The sequence below is a fragment of the Thermobia domestica genome, chromosome 12 (genome assembly GCF_964235325.1).
Source record: "Thermobia domestica chromosome 12, izTheDome1.hap1.1, whole genome shotgun sequence".
NCBI classification, from domain to species: Eukaryota; Metazoa; Arthropoda; class Insecta; order Zygentoma; family Lepismatidae; genus Thermobia; species Thermobia domestica.
The window spans coordinates 130,116,141-130,132,517 of record NC_137465.1 but is presented as its reverse complement, the minus strand read 5'-3'; the positions used below and the strand labels follow the sequence as shown (position 1 = coordinate 130,132,517).

The window sequence follows — 16,377 nt, the reverse complement described above, 5'->3', positions numbered from 1 at the left end:
TGTTTCAACTGCCCAATACTAGATTAAATAAGGATACGTTGTTTCAGATAGTCTATATCATGAATTTCACTTGCGTAAACTACTTCCTTAACGTGTCCCTACAAATAAAAATCCAATGGATTTAAATCGGGAGAACGAGCAGGCCATGCATACTGACTACCCCTTCCTATGCACCTGTTTGACAATGCAACAACAAGATGTTCGTGAACTTGCCTCTGAAAATGAGGAGCCCCGTCATGCATTAACCACATAGAACATCTTACTTCCAGAGGTACATTCTCTAGAAGTTGTGGAAGTTCATGCTGTAGAAAACTTAGATATAGCTCGCGAGATAAACGCCCTGGGAAGAAATATGGCTCTAAAAGTTGGTTTTCGATTATGCCTGCCCACACGTTTACGCTAAATTGTCTCTGGTGGCGACCTACGACAATTTGATGCGGATTTTCCTCGGCCCAGAAATGGCGATTGTGTAGGTTTACGACGCCATCTCTCGTAAAGCCAGCTTCATATGTGAAAAGAATGAAGGACGGAAACATTGGGTTGCGCGTGCACTTCTTAAGTATCCACCGACAAGATCTTTGTCGTAGGCAATAGTCTCTCATTTCAAGAGCATGTACATGTTGTAAGTGCCATGGATATAACAGCTGTTCACGAAACAAACGCCAAACAATACTGTGGGATACGCCTTCTGTTGTAGCTGCTTGACGTGTGCTGATTTCTGGCTGCCGTGCTACTTGGTTAAGAATCCTTTTCTCGTCGGCAGGTCGAAGCACTTCACGTGGTCTTCCACGATCCGTGTTTCCACGGGAAACTACCTGTTTCCCTGAGACGTCTATCAATGGAAACAAATGTCCGATCATTTGGAACCCAACGGTTTGGAAACGTCTCACGGTATAAGCGTTGTGTTGCCAACAAGTTACCCTCAGCACATCCATAAATTAGGTGCATATCGGCTAGCTCACTAAACGAGTCTCATTCATCTTGTAGCACTGAATACGTTACTACCATTTCGTTCGAATCACAAAATTTAAATAGTACACCACTCACAGAATAAAAACCACAGCACTGCACTGTAATCGGGCCAAAATGTTACTTATTATAGGAGCAAGTGATTCAATTTGTGTCAGGCACATTTTGTGTTTCGTGTTGTTAAAGATAACCTGTTTCACTAATGTCTTACAGATACACAGAATTTCTGTCCTAGGCGCGTGTAACAATATACGACGATTGCAATCTGTTTCTTTCAGAACAAATTCTGCCACCTCGGTGTTCTAGTAAGTTGCACGTCACAGGTTAACTGCTTGTGTACTTGAATCCAACGAAGGTGGAAAGTCGTCTAAGACACTACCCCAATTAAACACAACTACACATTTGTGAGACTCCCGCATACTTGAGTATTAGTCTGTGTGATTGGAAGGTTTACGTCAATAGACTTCCAATCACAGAGCCCCGTATTCGAATCTTGGCTGGAACAGACGCTTTCTGTATATGGTGTGTATAAGGTTGTGTGTAATGGTAGTAACCAAAAAGAAGCTGTGATTATTATTATTTCACAATTTCGTTAGTTTCGTTGCCTTTCCCAGCAAATTTTTTTTTTTTTTTTTTTTTTTTTTCAGTACCACCTATAACTACATTCCAAGCAAATGAGTGTTTTAGGAAAGGCGTTCTCATATCAATGCCTGCTTTCCTTGCTTTTTACTTCGAACGAAATTAATTGGTATTTCGGTGCCACTATCTTCTGGGTTGCCTGGACGATTTCTCTCCCAGCATACGAAGAAAGCAAGCTTCCTTTTTATTTCAATCCACCCATTAGTTGATGTTACATCAACCACAGTATAACGTTATTTTGGTTTATCTGTACATACAGCCATGTGCAACAGCCGGCCCGCGGGCCATATGCGGCCCGCTGGTCAGTTATTGAAAACAATAATTATTATAATATTTCTTTTTTACAAAACCTGTTAAGAGTGAACTGGAAATTCTCCAACGATCACACAGTGCAAAACGTGGTAGCGCCCTGAAGACAAGCACTTGGCAAGCGCAGGTACTTGGGAGAATTTTCCTCGGTATAAGGATTGCTAGATGTCAGGGTTTGCCCAAGTGGGCCCAGCCCGAAAAAACCCGGTGGGTTTTTTCGGGTTGGACCCACCTGAAAAAACCCACTTTAAAACCCACCTGGGTTTTTGACCTATTTGTTAGTATATTATTGATACAACTACGGTGATCACATTGTAAGTGATTTTTATCAGATTTTACACTTTCCTTGGGCGAATTACAGGCTTTCACGTTAAGGTATACAACAACATTGAACATAAGACCTTTATAAAGTTCTGAATTCACTAAATGAATTTTAAAAAAAACACCTTAGCTTAAGATAGTTATAGAACAAATTAATGTATGGATTATGCTTATAGCCTATTTGAAGTAAAATAAGCAATTTTGTACTTTAGAAAATATTTTTCGTGAATAGTATGCTCATCGACTTGGCGACACCGAGGAACGTTATCACTCATACGTTTGACGGGTTTAAGGTCATAGGTGCCGGTACTAATAGTACATATGAAGGGTAAGGGGAAAAAACAAGGAATGTCCATGTGTGTGCTTTATCGGGTGTTTTGTCCTATCTGTTGGTGACTCTTGGTACTATTTAACTGTATATACCATGCATGCGTAGATGTAGAAATGTTCATGTATACAGGGCAAAAGATTTGACTAACTCTATTCTTTATTACGCGGTTTTCAATATTAAAACGCCGTTTTCTCGAAAATGAATTATTGTGACATTCCTTCTTTTTTCTCCTTACCCTTCAAAAACTATTAGTATTATTTCTTACCTTTGATGTCAAACACAAGGTTTTTCAACTAAAATTTGGTTTTCCAACAATAACAGTTTAATTCAGTCATTTGTTGCTACTTTTCAAATAAGCATTCTGTGGAATCAACACCAGCAATAGCGTAAAAATTCTTGCCAAATTTAAGAAGCTTAATGCTCGGAGTTCCGAAGACTATGTAACGCTTACTATTTCAAGTGCTGAGTTCAAATTTCCGTACTAGTGGAAGTTTCGATGTACACGCCGTGAAAGAAGTGCTCGGGAAATTCCCAAATTAAACGCAGAAGGATCGGAAATGGATACTTCAACAATAAAACTACTTATTTTACGCTTAAGCCTGCCATACGTCCCGTAAAAAAACGGGAGTGTCCAGTTTTGGGGCCCGAGTGTCCTGCGTCCCCGTAAATTTTGTCGGGACAGGGAAATATCCCGTATTTTAAGTACATTCCATTTCTGCTATCAACATCAGCTTATTCGAAAAGTCTGACATTGGCTGGGAATTTTGAAATTAGTGAATGAACAGTACGCTGTTGCATGTAACAGTTTCGAGGAAGTTATAACACCACCCTGTTCGACTTCATAGCGAGCGAAATTTGCAATGCTACTTTTCCATTGCACTTGATGCAAACTCGGATCCTCTCCGGAAAATAATAATAACAATAATAATAATAAAAGGATTTGAGTTCTGAATGTGCGCTAGAGGTGAACTCTCTACCACTGAGCCACCGTGGCCTATTATACTTTTGTTCATAACCAGACTACAGTTCATATCATTGTGTTGGAAAGTTGAGGAAGGGGGGATCTGAGGTGCCCTGTATTCTCATGGAGAATATATGTCAGGTTTATTTACGCTGGAAGATGTTAATTTCATATAAGACATTTTAAAACATTTATTTATTTCATACAACATTAATTGTGTCTTTGTTTTAAATTAATAGACTCCTTTTGGTATTCATATTTGGCGAACGTCAGTCAGGCTTCTGGATGACTTGATCTACATTTGTTCGTTTGTCTGCCGAGCTCCTTCATGGCTATGCGGTTAGTGTACGCGTCTTCGGCGTGGGACCCGGGTTTGCTTCTCGGAGGGTGCTCATGTGGTTCGGATTCCACGTTAATCAGTAGGTCCCGTCTCATATAGCCTCGCTGCTGAAAGGGACGTTAAACACAAAATCAACTCAACTCGTTTGTCTGCCTCAACCACAAACACTGCAGGGTACAACTTTAGGCCTTTTAAGCTAAAATTTTCAGAATACAAGCACGAGACACACTAAATTTCCTGTATAGATTTTGGCGGCATACCAACGTAAAATATCAAAATGGCGGCCATTTTTTTTCAAAACAGCGAGTATCCACGCTACGAAGCGCAATTTTCAATCTTTTAAGTTGAAATTTTGATGGTGGAAGCACGAGATATGCTAAATTTGCTGTATAGATTTTCTCGGCGATCGAATGTAAAATTTCAAAATGGTGGCCATTTTTTCAAAACAGCAGTAAGTAGAAAATTGTTGCAAGTTGTGACAATGACAATCTTGAAATACAAATTACAAATATGAATCACATTTTAACACTTTTAGCCCAAAGACATTGAAATATTTCGAAAAAAACCGATTAAACCCGAAAATACCCGAAAAAACCCATATGGGCCCAGGTGGGTTGGGCTTTTTCAAAAAAGCCCGGGTTTTTTCAAACCCTGCTAGATGTACCGACAAAGTTCTAAATACATTATTCTGCTTCTCTTTAATGAGTAAATACAGTATTTTGGTTACCAATATAACAGTTGTTTTGTGTTATTGTGATGTAAATTACGATGAACATGTTCCACCATTTAATACTATACTATTCAATTGTCGTAAAAATGATATACCTACAGTGAGGCCCTCGACGCCATTCAATGTTCTGTGATTGGGCCGCCCACTGTTCCAAGTTGCACATCCCTTTGCATGCTGATTAGTATGCACTTCTCCTCATGTGCATGTTCTTTTTAGCTGTTTCTCATATTCCCTATGTTTTTGGTTACTGCACCCTCTTTTCATTCATGTCCCCACGCCAATTCCTATCGCAATTATTAGTCGGGTAAAAATAAGTCAAATTTTGACCGAACCGCAAACAAATTGTAACAGAAAGTCTGACAGTTGTTTCTTATTGAAAAAAATATGATAAAAACAATGAAATAAAGTTTACCAATGCTACTGTTGTCATAAGGCCGCAATATTGGAAAATTGTCGCCATAATGGAATTTAGTAGTTTTCTGAAATTTTGTGTATTTTCTGACCAACACATGACCTGTGGAGGTGTTTTTCTCCATAGCTGTTGATAAGATAATCAAATTGTAGGTAGTGTATATAATTTATACAAATTGCAGCCAATTGTAAGTTAACAGAGCGTTTCCCAACCTTTTTCAAATTGCGGCACACTACGGGTGTAACTTAAATTCTCGCGGCACACTCATCGATATTATTATTATTTGTAAATATAAAATACCGTGGTAATTTTTTCTGTAATCACTGACCACCTTCTCACAGAGGAGAAAGTTCGATCACTGATTTTTCCCCGTGGTAAATCATTATGCTTATTTATCGTTCTAATTTAAAAATAGAAACCAATTGCAATGAAGTATAGGGTTCAGGTTATTAAAAATACACTTTATTTTTCAAAAACTGCATCTAACCTTTCACTAAGAATAAAGATCACTAAATAACGAACGTATAAACAAATCTCTTGTACTTTTAAAACACAAATGCAGGTAATTTTTATACATGTTTGCTTTGTCGAAAGGATTGAATGATAATTTAAAATTTCGGAACATGCAGATAAAATTACAGACTCAGCTGTTGTATGGTGTTTCACATTCATAGCAACTATTTCAGCCACAGAACAGCTTGCTTCATGTGTTTTATCCGATATAATAACTTGCTTTGTGAAAATTTTGATTTGGTAGGCTTATTGAGACAAGATTCTTTTGAAATACTCCAACGGTTTATCTTTTAAATTGGCATGCTCACTATGAAAATGACATTTTATCTTGCTTCGTACCATCCCTTCATAGGACAATTTCTCCCTACAAACGACACACTCAAGGCGTAGGCAATCTCCTGCAGTCGACTTAAAACCAAATGGTAAGTACATTTTCTGATACTGCCGTACAACACTTTTACAATCACTTACAAGGTACATTCGCGAAGTGTCCCCTCGGGATTCATCTAAAATTGATTTAAATGCAAAGTTTTCCGCAGCCCAAAGTGTATTGTACTAATATTAGCGGCACATACAGGTAATTTGCATATTTATGGGCCTTCATATATCCGGAATTCACACACTACTAAAACGCTTGGTCACAAAATTGCTTTTAGTTTCTTTAGATGTAACTGAACATGAATGTGGGCATATGCAAAACAAATTGGATGAAATACTGCTTCTCTGACACCTGTTATCTACACCAGTCGCCATCTTGGATTCAACTTTTGTTTTTTCACATGGGAATAGGTGCGTGTGACACTCAAATTCATACAAACTTTTCTCGGAAATTCACTGATGTAGTGAGTTTTACGGTAGCTTGTACAGTAAGGGACACTTCTGGATGGTACACCCATATGGAAACTTACGGCAAAAGTGTACCATCCAGAAGTGTCCCTTACTGTACCATTTGCAAGATATTGCATGTTAAATGTGAGGCACTTCACAAATTCAACCATTAAAAAGTTGTCCAGTGCCCTGTTTGTATAAAGTCGCGGCCACCGTTAAGCGACCCTTACCCATACCCTTCGTAAGAAACAGCTCCTTCCACAAGCATGACCACAAAAGTGTTTTCTGCACGTGCTGAGGAACAAGGTTGTCACATTTTTTGTTGAAAATGTCTGGACACCATATGTTCTTTCTTCTAGAGAGAGCCATTGAGAAAACCGTAGTAGAAACGTATTGACTCGTGAATTGTGTAATAAAAAGTGATCTAAGAAAAATGTTATGATCGAGTGCCAACAAAGTTCAAATAGGGCGAAAATACCAAAACTGAACACGAATTATTTATGAGTTTTTAAAAAGATATATACACTATTTAAAAAATTAAAAAAGATTATATCTAAAGTGACTTACTCATCAATACCTTACTCAAACTATTATAGATAGAAACATGGATTTGTACAGAATATTCCTTTGTCAAAAGGCAAGGGCTAATAAAACAATTTTTAAAATATGTCCTATAGGAGACAAAGAGAGTTTTTTTTTTTTTTTTTTTTTTTTTTTTTTTTTTTTTTTTACTAAAAATAGAATATATCATAAATTCTTGAAGTTAAGAAGATGGAACTAAGGGATAAATTCTAACAGAAAACACGTTTCAATCATTGCAAAAACTTCGCTCCTATAGGAGAAAAGAGGGGGTTTCTATTAATATTCAAATTTCCGATTATTTGTTTAGAAAATGCCGAATGTGAGGATTCGCTTAAGAAGGCGTAACATTCAGCACATACACTTCTCATTAAAAAAATATTACAGGCCGCGCCCTCGGATGTTCTTTCTTTCTTTTTTTTTTTAATTCTGTTCCTGAGAAGGGGAAATGGAGTCAATTTCTATAATATTATAATTTTAGTTTTACTAAAGAAATATCCTCAGGTAATTAGAAACAAAAGATTAGTGAAAAATGTCAGCAAAATTGCAAATTTGATTAGCACTCGGTTGATAAATCTGTCAGTACCGAAACTTAAAATAAAATTGAAAACAAGCTGTTGAGAATGATATCTGTAAATACTTTACTTTTGTATTGAAATCAATGTAATTCAGTTGAGTGCAAGTATCTTACATGAAAACGTATCCTAAGGTTAGTGACGTGGGCTGGGTCTATGGTTTCATCATTGAAGCCAATAAACTGGTGATATTAAATAAATGTTGTTTAGAATTATTTTATATTATTCCGATATGTGATCTTCTTTGATTAAAGTAAGGTCACTGGTTTGGGACGCGCAAAAACTATTTAACTCAGCCTTGACTAGTGTTGTCCACGAGAGGAGACGTCTTGTTAAGGTTGAAGAAGTCTCGTCTTGTCTCGATTCTCAAATAATTCTTTATCCTCTCTTTCGAAAATGTTCTCGTTTTTTAAGTAATTTTATATCCTTGACTTTTGAGAGTAATGTACGCCAATTTTTGCACTTAGTAATAAGAAAATTAAATCCTTTGTGCGGATAAGTGTTGAATAATTAGCATTAATTAAAAAAGATACACATCGCCCGGATTTCTTAACCAATATTCATATCGAAACCAGACCCTAGCTAGGGGTAGCTAGGGTTTGAGCCCCTTTCGACCACCCTCAGCCCCCTGAAACTTTCATGTTTTGCTTCCTCTGCTTTGCTTCACTTCCAAGTACATGATCCTTTTATTTGTTACTTAGACTTTTCTGGCCAGAAGGACTAGGTCGCTTATCATCTGGTACCGGCGAAAGAAATTAGACATTTCCAATCAGCAAGAAAATACGTAGACACCACCAGCATACTACAATTTCTTCGAACAAAATCTCAAGGGAAAGTAGAGAACTACAACTTACCAACTGACAACCGTGAAAAACATTGATGGTCATAAACAATAAATTGAAGCGTTCTATAAGGAATGAAAATTTTTGAGAAAACATTCCAAGCTAAGATTTTTACTTCCTTCTCTTCGTTTCTTTAATTTGCAAAACAATACCAAAAAAAAAAAAAAAAAAAAAGTTTTAACTTTTAACTTCTTTTGGTGTTGTTACTCAATCGTGGATGAAGACGTAAGACATACTTTCTTTCTTTCTTCTATATATATATATATATAAACTTTAAAAAAAATCATGCTTAAATTTACAAATATATGATTCATTTTATTATGGCTTGCAAAAATCCGAAAACTATAAAGGGAAGAAAGGAAAATCACCCTACTACCTGCCTTTAGTTGTAAACTATAGCGCCAAAAGTTAGGCTCTTGCAGAAATTGAGAATAAATATTTACCTTTTAAGTGCGTAAATTTTTCCCTTTCCACACTTTTTTCCTTTAAAAAAATGCCATCCTGAAGAAAATAGAATCCGTTTTTAAAAAATGAGATACTTGGTTAGCTCATTTTCCCTACAGATATTTTATGGGCAATAAATAAACATATCACTTTATCGAAAACTTTCGAATACTAACATAATGCAAGTTGTGTCTAGGTTGAACTAAAAAACAAGTTTTTTTTTTACTTCTGCTGTTCCCATATGACAATCTGGAATGGAAACCTTCAAAACAGAGAGGAACCAGTTCATTCAGTTTAGAAATCTGGCATCATTGAGTCCTTCGCGACCTCCAGTGCAGTTTGCGGTTACTAAGCCACAGGGGGTAGAGGAAAGTCTTCCTTCTTCCAGGAAAAATAGTCGCTTATCCATGGCCCCGACTTTATGTGATCTTTTACGTGATTTATTGTTGACTAAATGTTTTCTGAACGTACATACATACAGACACACAGACGTAAACAGGATATGGTAGATTTTCACACTTTTTCGACCGAGTGCCCCCACCGGGAATCGAACCCGGGACCGCTCGCACTGGAATAAATTTTGTAACTAAAATTAAAAAAAAACTATTTTTAAATATAATATTCAAAAATATTTTAATGGTTTCTGAATTAGCAGAAACTGAAATTCAGCAATATTACTTAATTTTTGGACGTAAGATCTGGTCAGGCTTTTGTTGCGATTTGTTTATGAGGGTAACATACCTTTGAATATTTCGCGAAAACTAAATTGCAGAAGTGTTTATTTCAGATGTGAAACTGAAATTTTATTTCTTGTCGTATATGTAGCATATTACATTCCTTATGGATTTCCTTCCAGACATAAATAACATTGAAATCAATAACATGTTCAAAATACATATGAAACGTTACAAAACTATTCAACTAATATTCAATTTCATGAAAATAAAAACCTTTGCCCAGAGCGCATGATCGTTATTACATGAATCTTCATCTTCAGCATATAAATACACATTTAGCACACAAAGTGCCATGTCAGTATTGGAATGGCATTATCCTTCAGGGCATGATCATACACGAACATCAAGGTAGATGCAAGACTCACTTGATGGGTCAAAGTCTACCATACGAAGGAAAGTTACAGATGACTTCTCAAGATGATCTCTTTTCAGTGGAATTTGGCATGTATCATGCCATATGGGAACAGGATATCATCCTGGAATAGGAGATCTCTCTAAAGCATGAGACATACTCCAAATTCAGTGAATGTCCTCAGATATATCGGTAAATGATATACTTCCTTTTATAGGGCGGTGTGTCAGATGTAGGAATCCACTTGCCAGTGCTGGGTACTAATTCGAGCTATTTCCTGAATGCCTTTGATATATCGTGACGAGACATTTTGGCTCAAATCTGAACTCTTGGAGTGGCTGTCGCAATTATGCCACCTAAGTATTTAATATCCATTAACCATTTATACGGCTACAGCCCCTAACGTTCGCAATTAACTACTGAAATTTCGATTTTTGTACTTGGAAATGTGCTCTCTCTGGTACTGCTAACAGTGACGGAGGAACTACCAGTGATTTTGTGACAAGGTATGAGTCAAAAGCAAAAAAACAGTGCCTCATTCTCGTTTGTTTTCTCCTCCTTTGTGGTGATATTCACGTAAACCCTGGCCCACCCTGTCCATATTACACTAATGCTTTCAATATATATTATCAAAATGTTCGTAGCATTAAAAACAAATTACTTGAGTGCTCATTGAACCTAGGTGAGATAAGGGAACTGGATTGTTTCGCAGTGACCGAATCGTGGCTGAATGAATCAGTGAACGACAGTGAAATTAGATTTTCTAATAATTTCACCATTTATCGTAAAGACCGCATAACTCGTGGAGGTGGAGTGATGATTTGTGTAAATAATAAGTGGAAGAGCAAGAGAAGACTGGATCTCGAACGGGATTGTGAACTTATATGGGTGGAAGTATTTATTCCAAAGCGTCGTTCTGTGTTTATTGGATGCTTCTATAGGCCGCACAAGAACACCCCCCAGCACATCTTAGGAGCTTGCCATGACTCACTGTTACATGCGTTGTCACACGGTGACGTCATCCTATTGGGTGATTTCAACCTTTCCATCACGTGGCAGGACAGCAAGCATGGAGTCGCTAAAGATGGAAACGACAGTTATTTCATGGACAATTTTATTCATGGACTTGGTCTAGGTCAACATAATATGCATAATACCCGCAATAATAGCAATCTTGACTACATTCTTTCTAACTTAGAACCTCGTTGTGTTGTCCCATGCAGAAATCTTTTTCCCTCGGATCACGATTCCTTGGATGTTTCTTTCAATTTCCTCCCCTCCACTACTACAAACCAGCCCCTCAAAAGTAGGTCACAACTTCTATGGAAGAAAGCCCCCTGGGGTGACATCTGCCGGGCTATTGAACTGTTTCCTTGGTGTTTGTTAGAGGTAGGAACTGTTGACGACGCTGTGGACTTATTTACATCCGTTGTCCACTCAGCCATAAAGGACTTTGTGCCGGTGAAAGCATCAAAATCGAACAGGTTTCCGGTCTGGTACGACAATGAACTTCGTGACCTTCTTAAAAACAAAAAGCTTGCCTGGACTCTATGGAAATCACATCCGAGTGACTACACATATAAAAACTTTGCTAGAATTAGAAGTCTTGCCAAGAAGGTACAGCGACGTAAATATTTTGAATACATGGACTCAATTGGTGATTTTACTGTTAGTAACCCTAAAGTCTTTTGGTCTGTAATTAAATCTAGAACAAAATCTCCGGGCATACCGGCAACAATTCAAGATGAAAATACTGAAGCGAGTGATGATCAAAGACCAGACCTCTTCAATAACTACTTCTGCAAAACATTTACTTCCCTTTCCTCTACAACCCATCTCCCCCCTCTCCACCCCATCTGTTCGGACACCTTATCCATTCTCTCTACCACCCCGGGCGAAGTTCTGGCTCTCTTGCTATCGTTATCTCCACATAGATCACTTGGACCTGATAAAATTAGTCCTCTCTTTCTCAACAAAACTGCTTCAGTTATTGCGGTTCCTCTATCTATCTTATTCAATAGATGCTTCAAGGAAGGGTATTATCCCACCAGTTGGAAACTGGCTCACGTGACCCCAATATATAAATCAGGACTTAAAGATCATGTATCCTCCTATAGGCCAATATCTCTTCTATCTGTAATATCAATTATCTGCGAAAAAATAATTGAAGACAGGCTACTTAAATTCACCTCACCTTACATCCATAGTTCTCAGCACGGCTTTCTACCGAACAGCTCAAGTCTCTCAAACTTAAGTACTCTTCTTTCCTGTGCAGTCAAATGTATGAATAACAATACTCAATTAGATGTTATCTACTTTGATCTCTCGAAGGCCTTTGATTCTGTCAGTCACATTCATCTTCTTCATAAACTCTCCAATAGATTTAATGTACATGGCAAATTTCTCTCTCTAATCACAAGCTACTTGAAGGACCGTAAACAGAGAGTTGTTCTTTCAGGGGCGACTTCTAACCCCCAACCCGTGATCTCAGGGGTGCCTCAGGGGAGTGTACTTGGGCCTCTACTGTTTGTCCTGTATATGGATGATCTCTACACGCACTTATCAGCTCAACCTAGTGGCCTTCTGCTTTTTGCTGACGATTGTAAGTTATACAGAGAAATATCGTGTCTCCATGACACAATTGCTCTACAGGAAGACATAAATTACCTTACAGGCTGGTGTGAAGTGTGGCACTTGAAACTCAACAGTAAGAAATGTGACAGTATTACTATTACTTTGAAAAAGTCTCCTGTTCCCTCCACATACCATATCAACGATTCCCCTATCACACATTCTGCTAGTCATAACGATCTTGGTGTCATCTTTGATTCAAAACTCACCTTCTCTGACCACATCTCCTCAATACTAAAGAATTCAATGCGCATGTTGGGACTTCTTTATCGATTCACCGAACTACGCACTGTTCCTTCATTAGCAACTTTTTATAAGACTTTAATAGCGCCCAAGATCGAATACTGCTCTCCCATATGGGCCATGGCAGCACCTACACATCTCTCCAGACTTGATTCTGTTCTCAATTTCTTCATTGCTATAGTCCGATTTCGTGTTCCTGCACTTCGAATATTATCTAAGAAGGAGCTCTTGCGACATCTTAATATTCAGACTCCTGAAGTACGCAGAATTATCTCTGACCTGAAATATCTACATAAAATAGTTAATGGAACCTTAAGATCGGAAATATTACTTCAGGAACTATCCTTACGTGTCCCTTCCCGCATCACTCGGAATACCCACCTATTCCATCTTGCCCGTCCTAGGTTGGCTGTTATACAGAGGTCTCTTTTTTATAGACTACCAAACAGTTATAATCAAGTAACAACTGATGTGGACATTTTTTCGAGCTACCTAGTGTTTGAAAGAGCAATTAAACGAGCTTTGACGGAATAGTTTTACTTTTACACTCTTTTTTTCTATGTTGTTGTTATTGTTGTCTTGTTTTTTTTCTTTCTTTTGTTAGCATGTCCCTGTGTAAAATGGCAAAGTTATGCTGTATCTGGGAAATTGTTCAATAAATAAATAAATAAATAAATAAATAAATAAATAAATATTTCTTATGCGCATTTACGTCCTATACACAAGGCGATTTGAAAAACAGTATGAACATTTTGAGAGATGAATCCTGGCATCAAATCAAGTAGAAAAGTTCCTATAAATATCAGTCGAATTCCGCTTCGTTTACGAGTTACAAGGTTTTCAACTCGGTACCCAAAATCGGTTCTCGACAATGGAAAATAAAATATATATTTCGCGTTAAATCAGAAACTATTCGTTAGTCATGATGAAGTTCAGAAAGTTGATTTGTATTAATATGATGATTTTTACGTGTGTAAGGGCGATGCAATTCGGTTGGCAGTGTTGCTAACTTTGCAGAACTTTTATTTGCTTCCAAATGACAACGTGGATTTTATTTTATATTTGGTATTCATTAATGACTGTGAACATCACAAGAAACACAATTTTTCTCCCCCCCCCCCTTCTCCACAGTTTTCGAAAACTTGCATAATTTCATTAAAAGGTCTTATCTATTGCGTTACTAATAGTTTGCAACAAGGAGTGTAAATTTCAATTGATGTTTACCATCATTGGTAACACAAAAATGCCGAATAAAAACTACGTCTGCCTTTATTACTGCTCAATGGGAAGGGGGACCAGTAATCTGGAACCTTGCCCCCAATACTTAACAGTTCTAAGGCACTAATTTTGCGCACTAATATATCCTGATGTAGGGAAGAGCAAAAGAAACACAAAAATAACAAATGTTTGTGATTAACAGTGAAGGTTACATATTCTACCTTATATAGGGATACCAACGGTTTACAATAATCCTCGCTTACGCGCGTCCACACCATTGCTGACGCGCCAGTTCCCTACGAATGCATTCCCTCACTACCGCTGGGAAACCCTGCTACGCTCCGGCCCTTTTTCGTTAGACTGCATTCGTACTTTTTAGTGGCCACCTAGCACTGGTTGGTTGGTTTTGGCACAAGACCTCTTAAAGTGAATCTGTACCGGGAATACAAATGTAACCTTAAAAATGATTGCTGGAGTAACGAAAAGCGAAAGCAGAGAGAAAGAAGTATACACAAATTCATGAATTTATGTATGGATCCCTATAAACAATCTGCGGGAAATTTCCTGATAAATACAAAAATTTTCACGTGTTTAAACCTGAAAGTAATGCATCTACACTGTGGCACAAAGGCCGTATGTTTACCTAAACTGCAACTGCACGTCGTAGACACCGTTCTTTCATACGTATTCACTCAATTTTAAACATAAAATTACCATTCTTACAACTGACTAATGTAAACTAGTATCGGACGTTTCCATCCTGTCCAGGGAGCATTTTAGTGATAAGCATTCTAGAAAGTCATTATAGAGCGAAATAAAGTTGTGTGGATGGACTGGATCTGCTTACAAATAACTCTCTAAATATGATTCTCTAACTCGAGATTATATCAAGAACATTCCACTGATAACTAATTTTTCACTCGTGTATAATTTCAGGAGAACGTACCTTTCTGGTTTTCCATTGCGGAAGGTATTACCATTATCAGAATTTTCGCACTTCTTAACTAATTACATCTCGTTTGAATTTTCACATGTTCGGTTATAATCATGTCACTCAACACACAGCACAGAAACTTCCCAAACAACTTCCTCCCTAACCTAACTCACTACCTTAACTTTGTTTTATCAAGCCAATCAGTGATGCCAATTCCTTCAGAGCCTTTTTCCCTTCACAAGCTTCAGAATTTCCCTTTTCCGGACAAAATTTCCCTTCATCCAAACCGTTCAAATACTGTATTTAGTAAACGTATTTTTAATCGTTTTCGCTTCCACCCCCTCACCCCAATCTTATAACCACATACAAGCAGATATCTGACAGCCTTCCTTTGAGCTTACGCAAAATTTGAACTTGATTTGTTGTTTAGGTATCTAAGGCGTCGCGATAGAGGAGGGGGAAGAATATGGAAAGGTGTAGGGTAGGACCTATGTTAAAGGTGCAATATCTGCATTTGCCTGGTGTGACTGCGGAAAAACCATTAAATACCTCGGTCAGGACGGACAGCCTAAATAAATCATAAAGAATAAAAAATAAATATGTAAATTTATTTTTTATCCTAGATATCATGATAGATTTTAATATTAATGTAACCTAAAATACAAAGAAAATATTAAGTATATATTTGGTATTTACTTAAGAACAGCACTCACATATTTACTGAAACGAATACGAACAGTTACAAAAAAAAACCTCTAGCTGCTACTGTCTTTGGCTGTACACGAGGAATGTTCGTAAGCACAATACAGAGTTTAGAGATGCGGAATTCTTAAGAATTTATAATTCTGTGCGCACAGTTACCAGTAAATTTGTAAACTTACACAAACACACACACACACTAATGACCCAGTATTCGCCCATATATACATATTTACATTCACGACACGCAGATTTTCTTCTCTTACATCCATTAATCCTCTTCACAATCAATTTTCTGGTTGGGAAAAATATCTTCTGATTGGGAAAACCAAACTGTTATAATAGTTGGAGTGATAATTTAATTGAGAAATATTTCATCTTATTGCATTGCATTTAATTCAACAAGAGAAAGATTAATTTTGATAAAAGATTTTAAATAAGCATTGTTGTAATGTTTCGAATTTAACTGAATATGTTGATCGATGTGTAATGTTGATAAATATTAACGAATGCAAAGCAAGATAACTTGTGAGAATTTATATAAAATATGTGCAACGGATTATGTTTGGAATAAATACGACGTTGAATATATACTGAATTTTAATAAGATTAATCAGATACGTAAATACATTCAATCTATGAATGATTGAAGAGAGGTTCAAATTTCCCTGCAATATTGAGAGATTACAAGCAATTTCCCTTTTTCCCTTTACTCCAAAATTTACTCAAAATTTCCCTGCGCCAAGGGAAATTTCCCTTCAATTGGCATC

General features: G+C 37.2%; 1 protein-coding gene across 1 annotated transcript in view; it reads right to left on the bottom strand.

Moving 5' to 3' along the window:
- Positions 1–15,105, bottom strand: part of LOC145666652 (uncharacterized) — a 30,353-nt gene extending 15,248 nt beyond the window's left edge. Inside the window, exon 1 of the mRNA XM_081734104.1 lies at positions 14,921–15,105. Within this exon, the coding sequence (XP_081590230.1) occupies positions 14,921–14,954 (34 nt within the window). The 5' untranslated portion in view covers positions 14,955–15,105. The remainder of the gene's footprint in view (positions 1–14,920) is intronic.
- Positions 15,106–16,377: the final 1,272 nt, after the last annotated feature.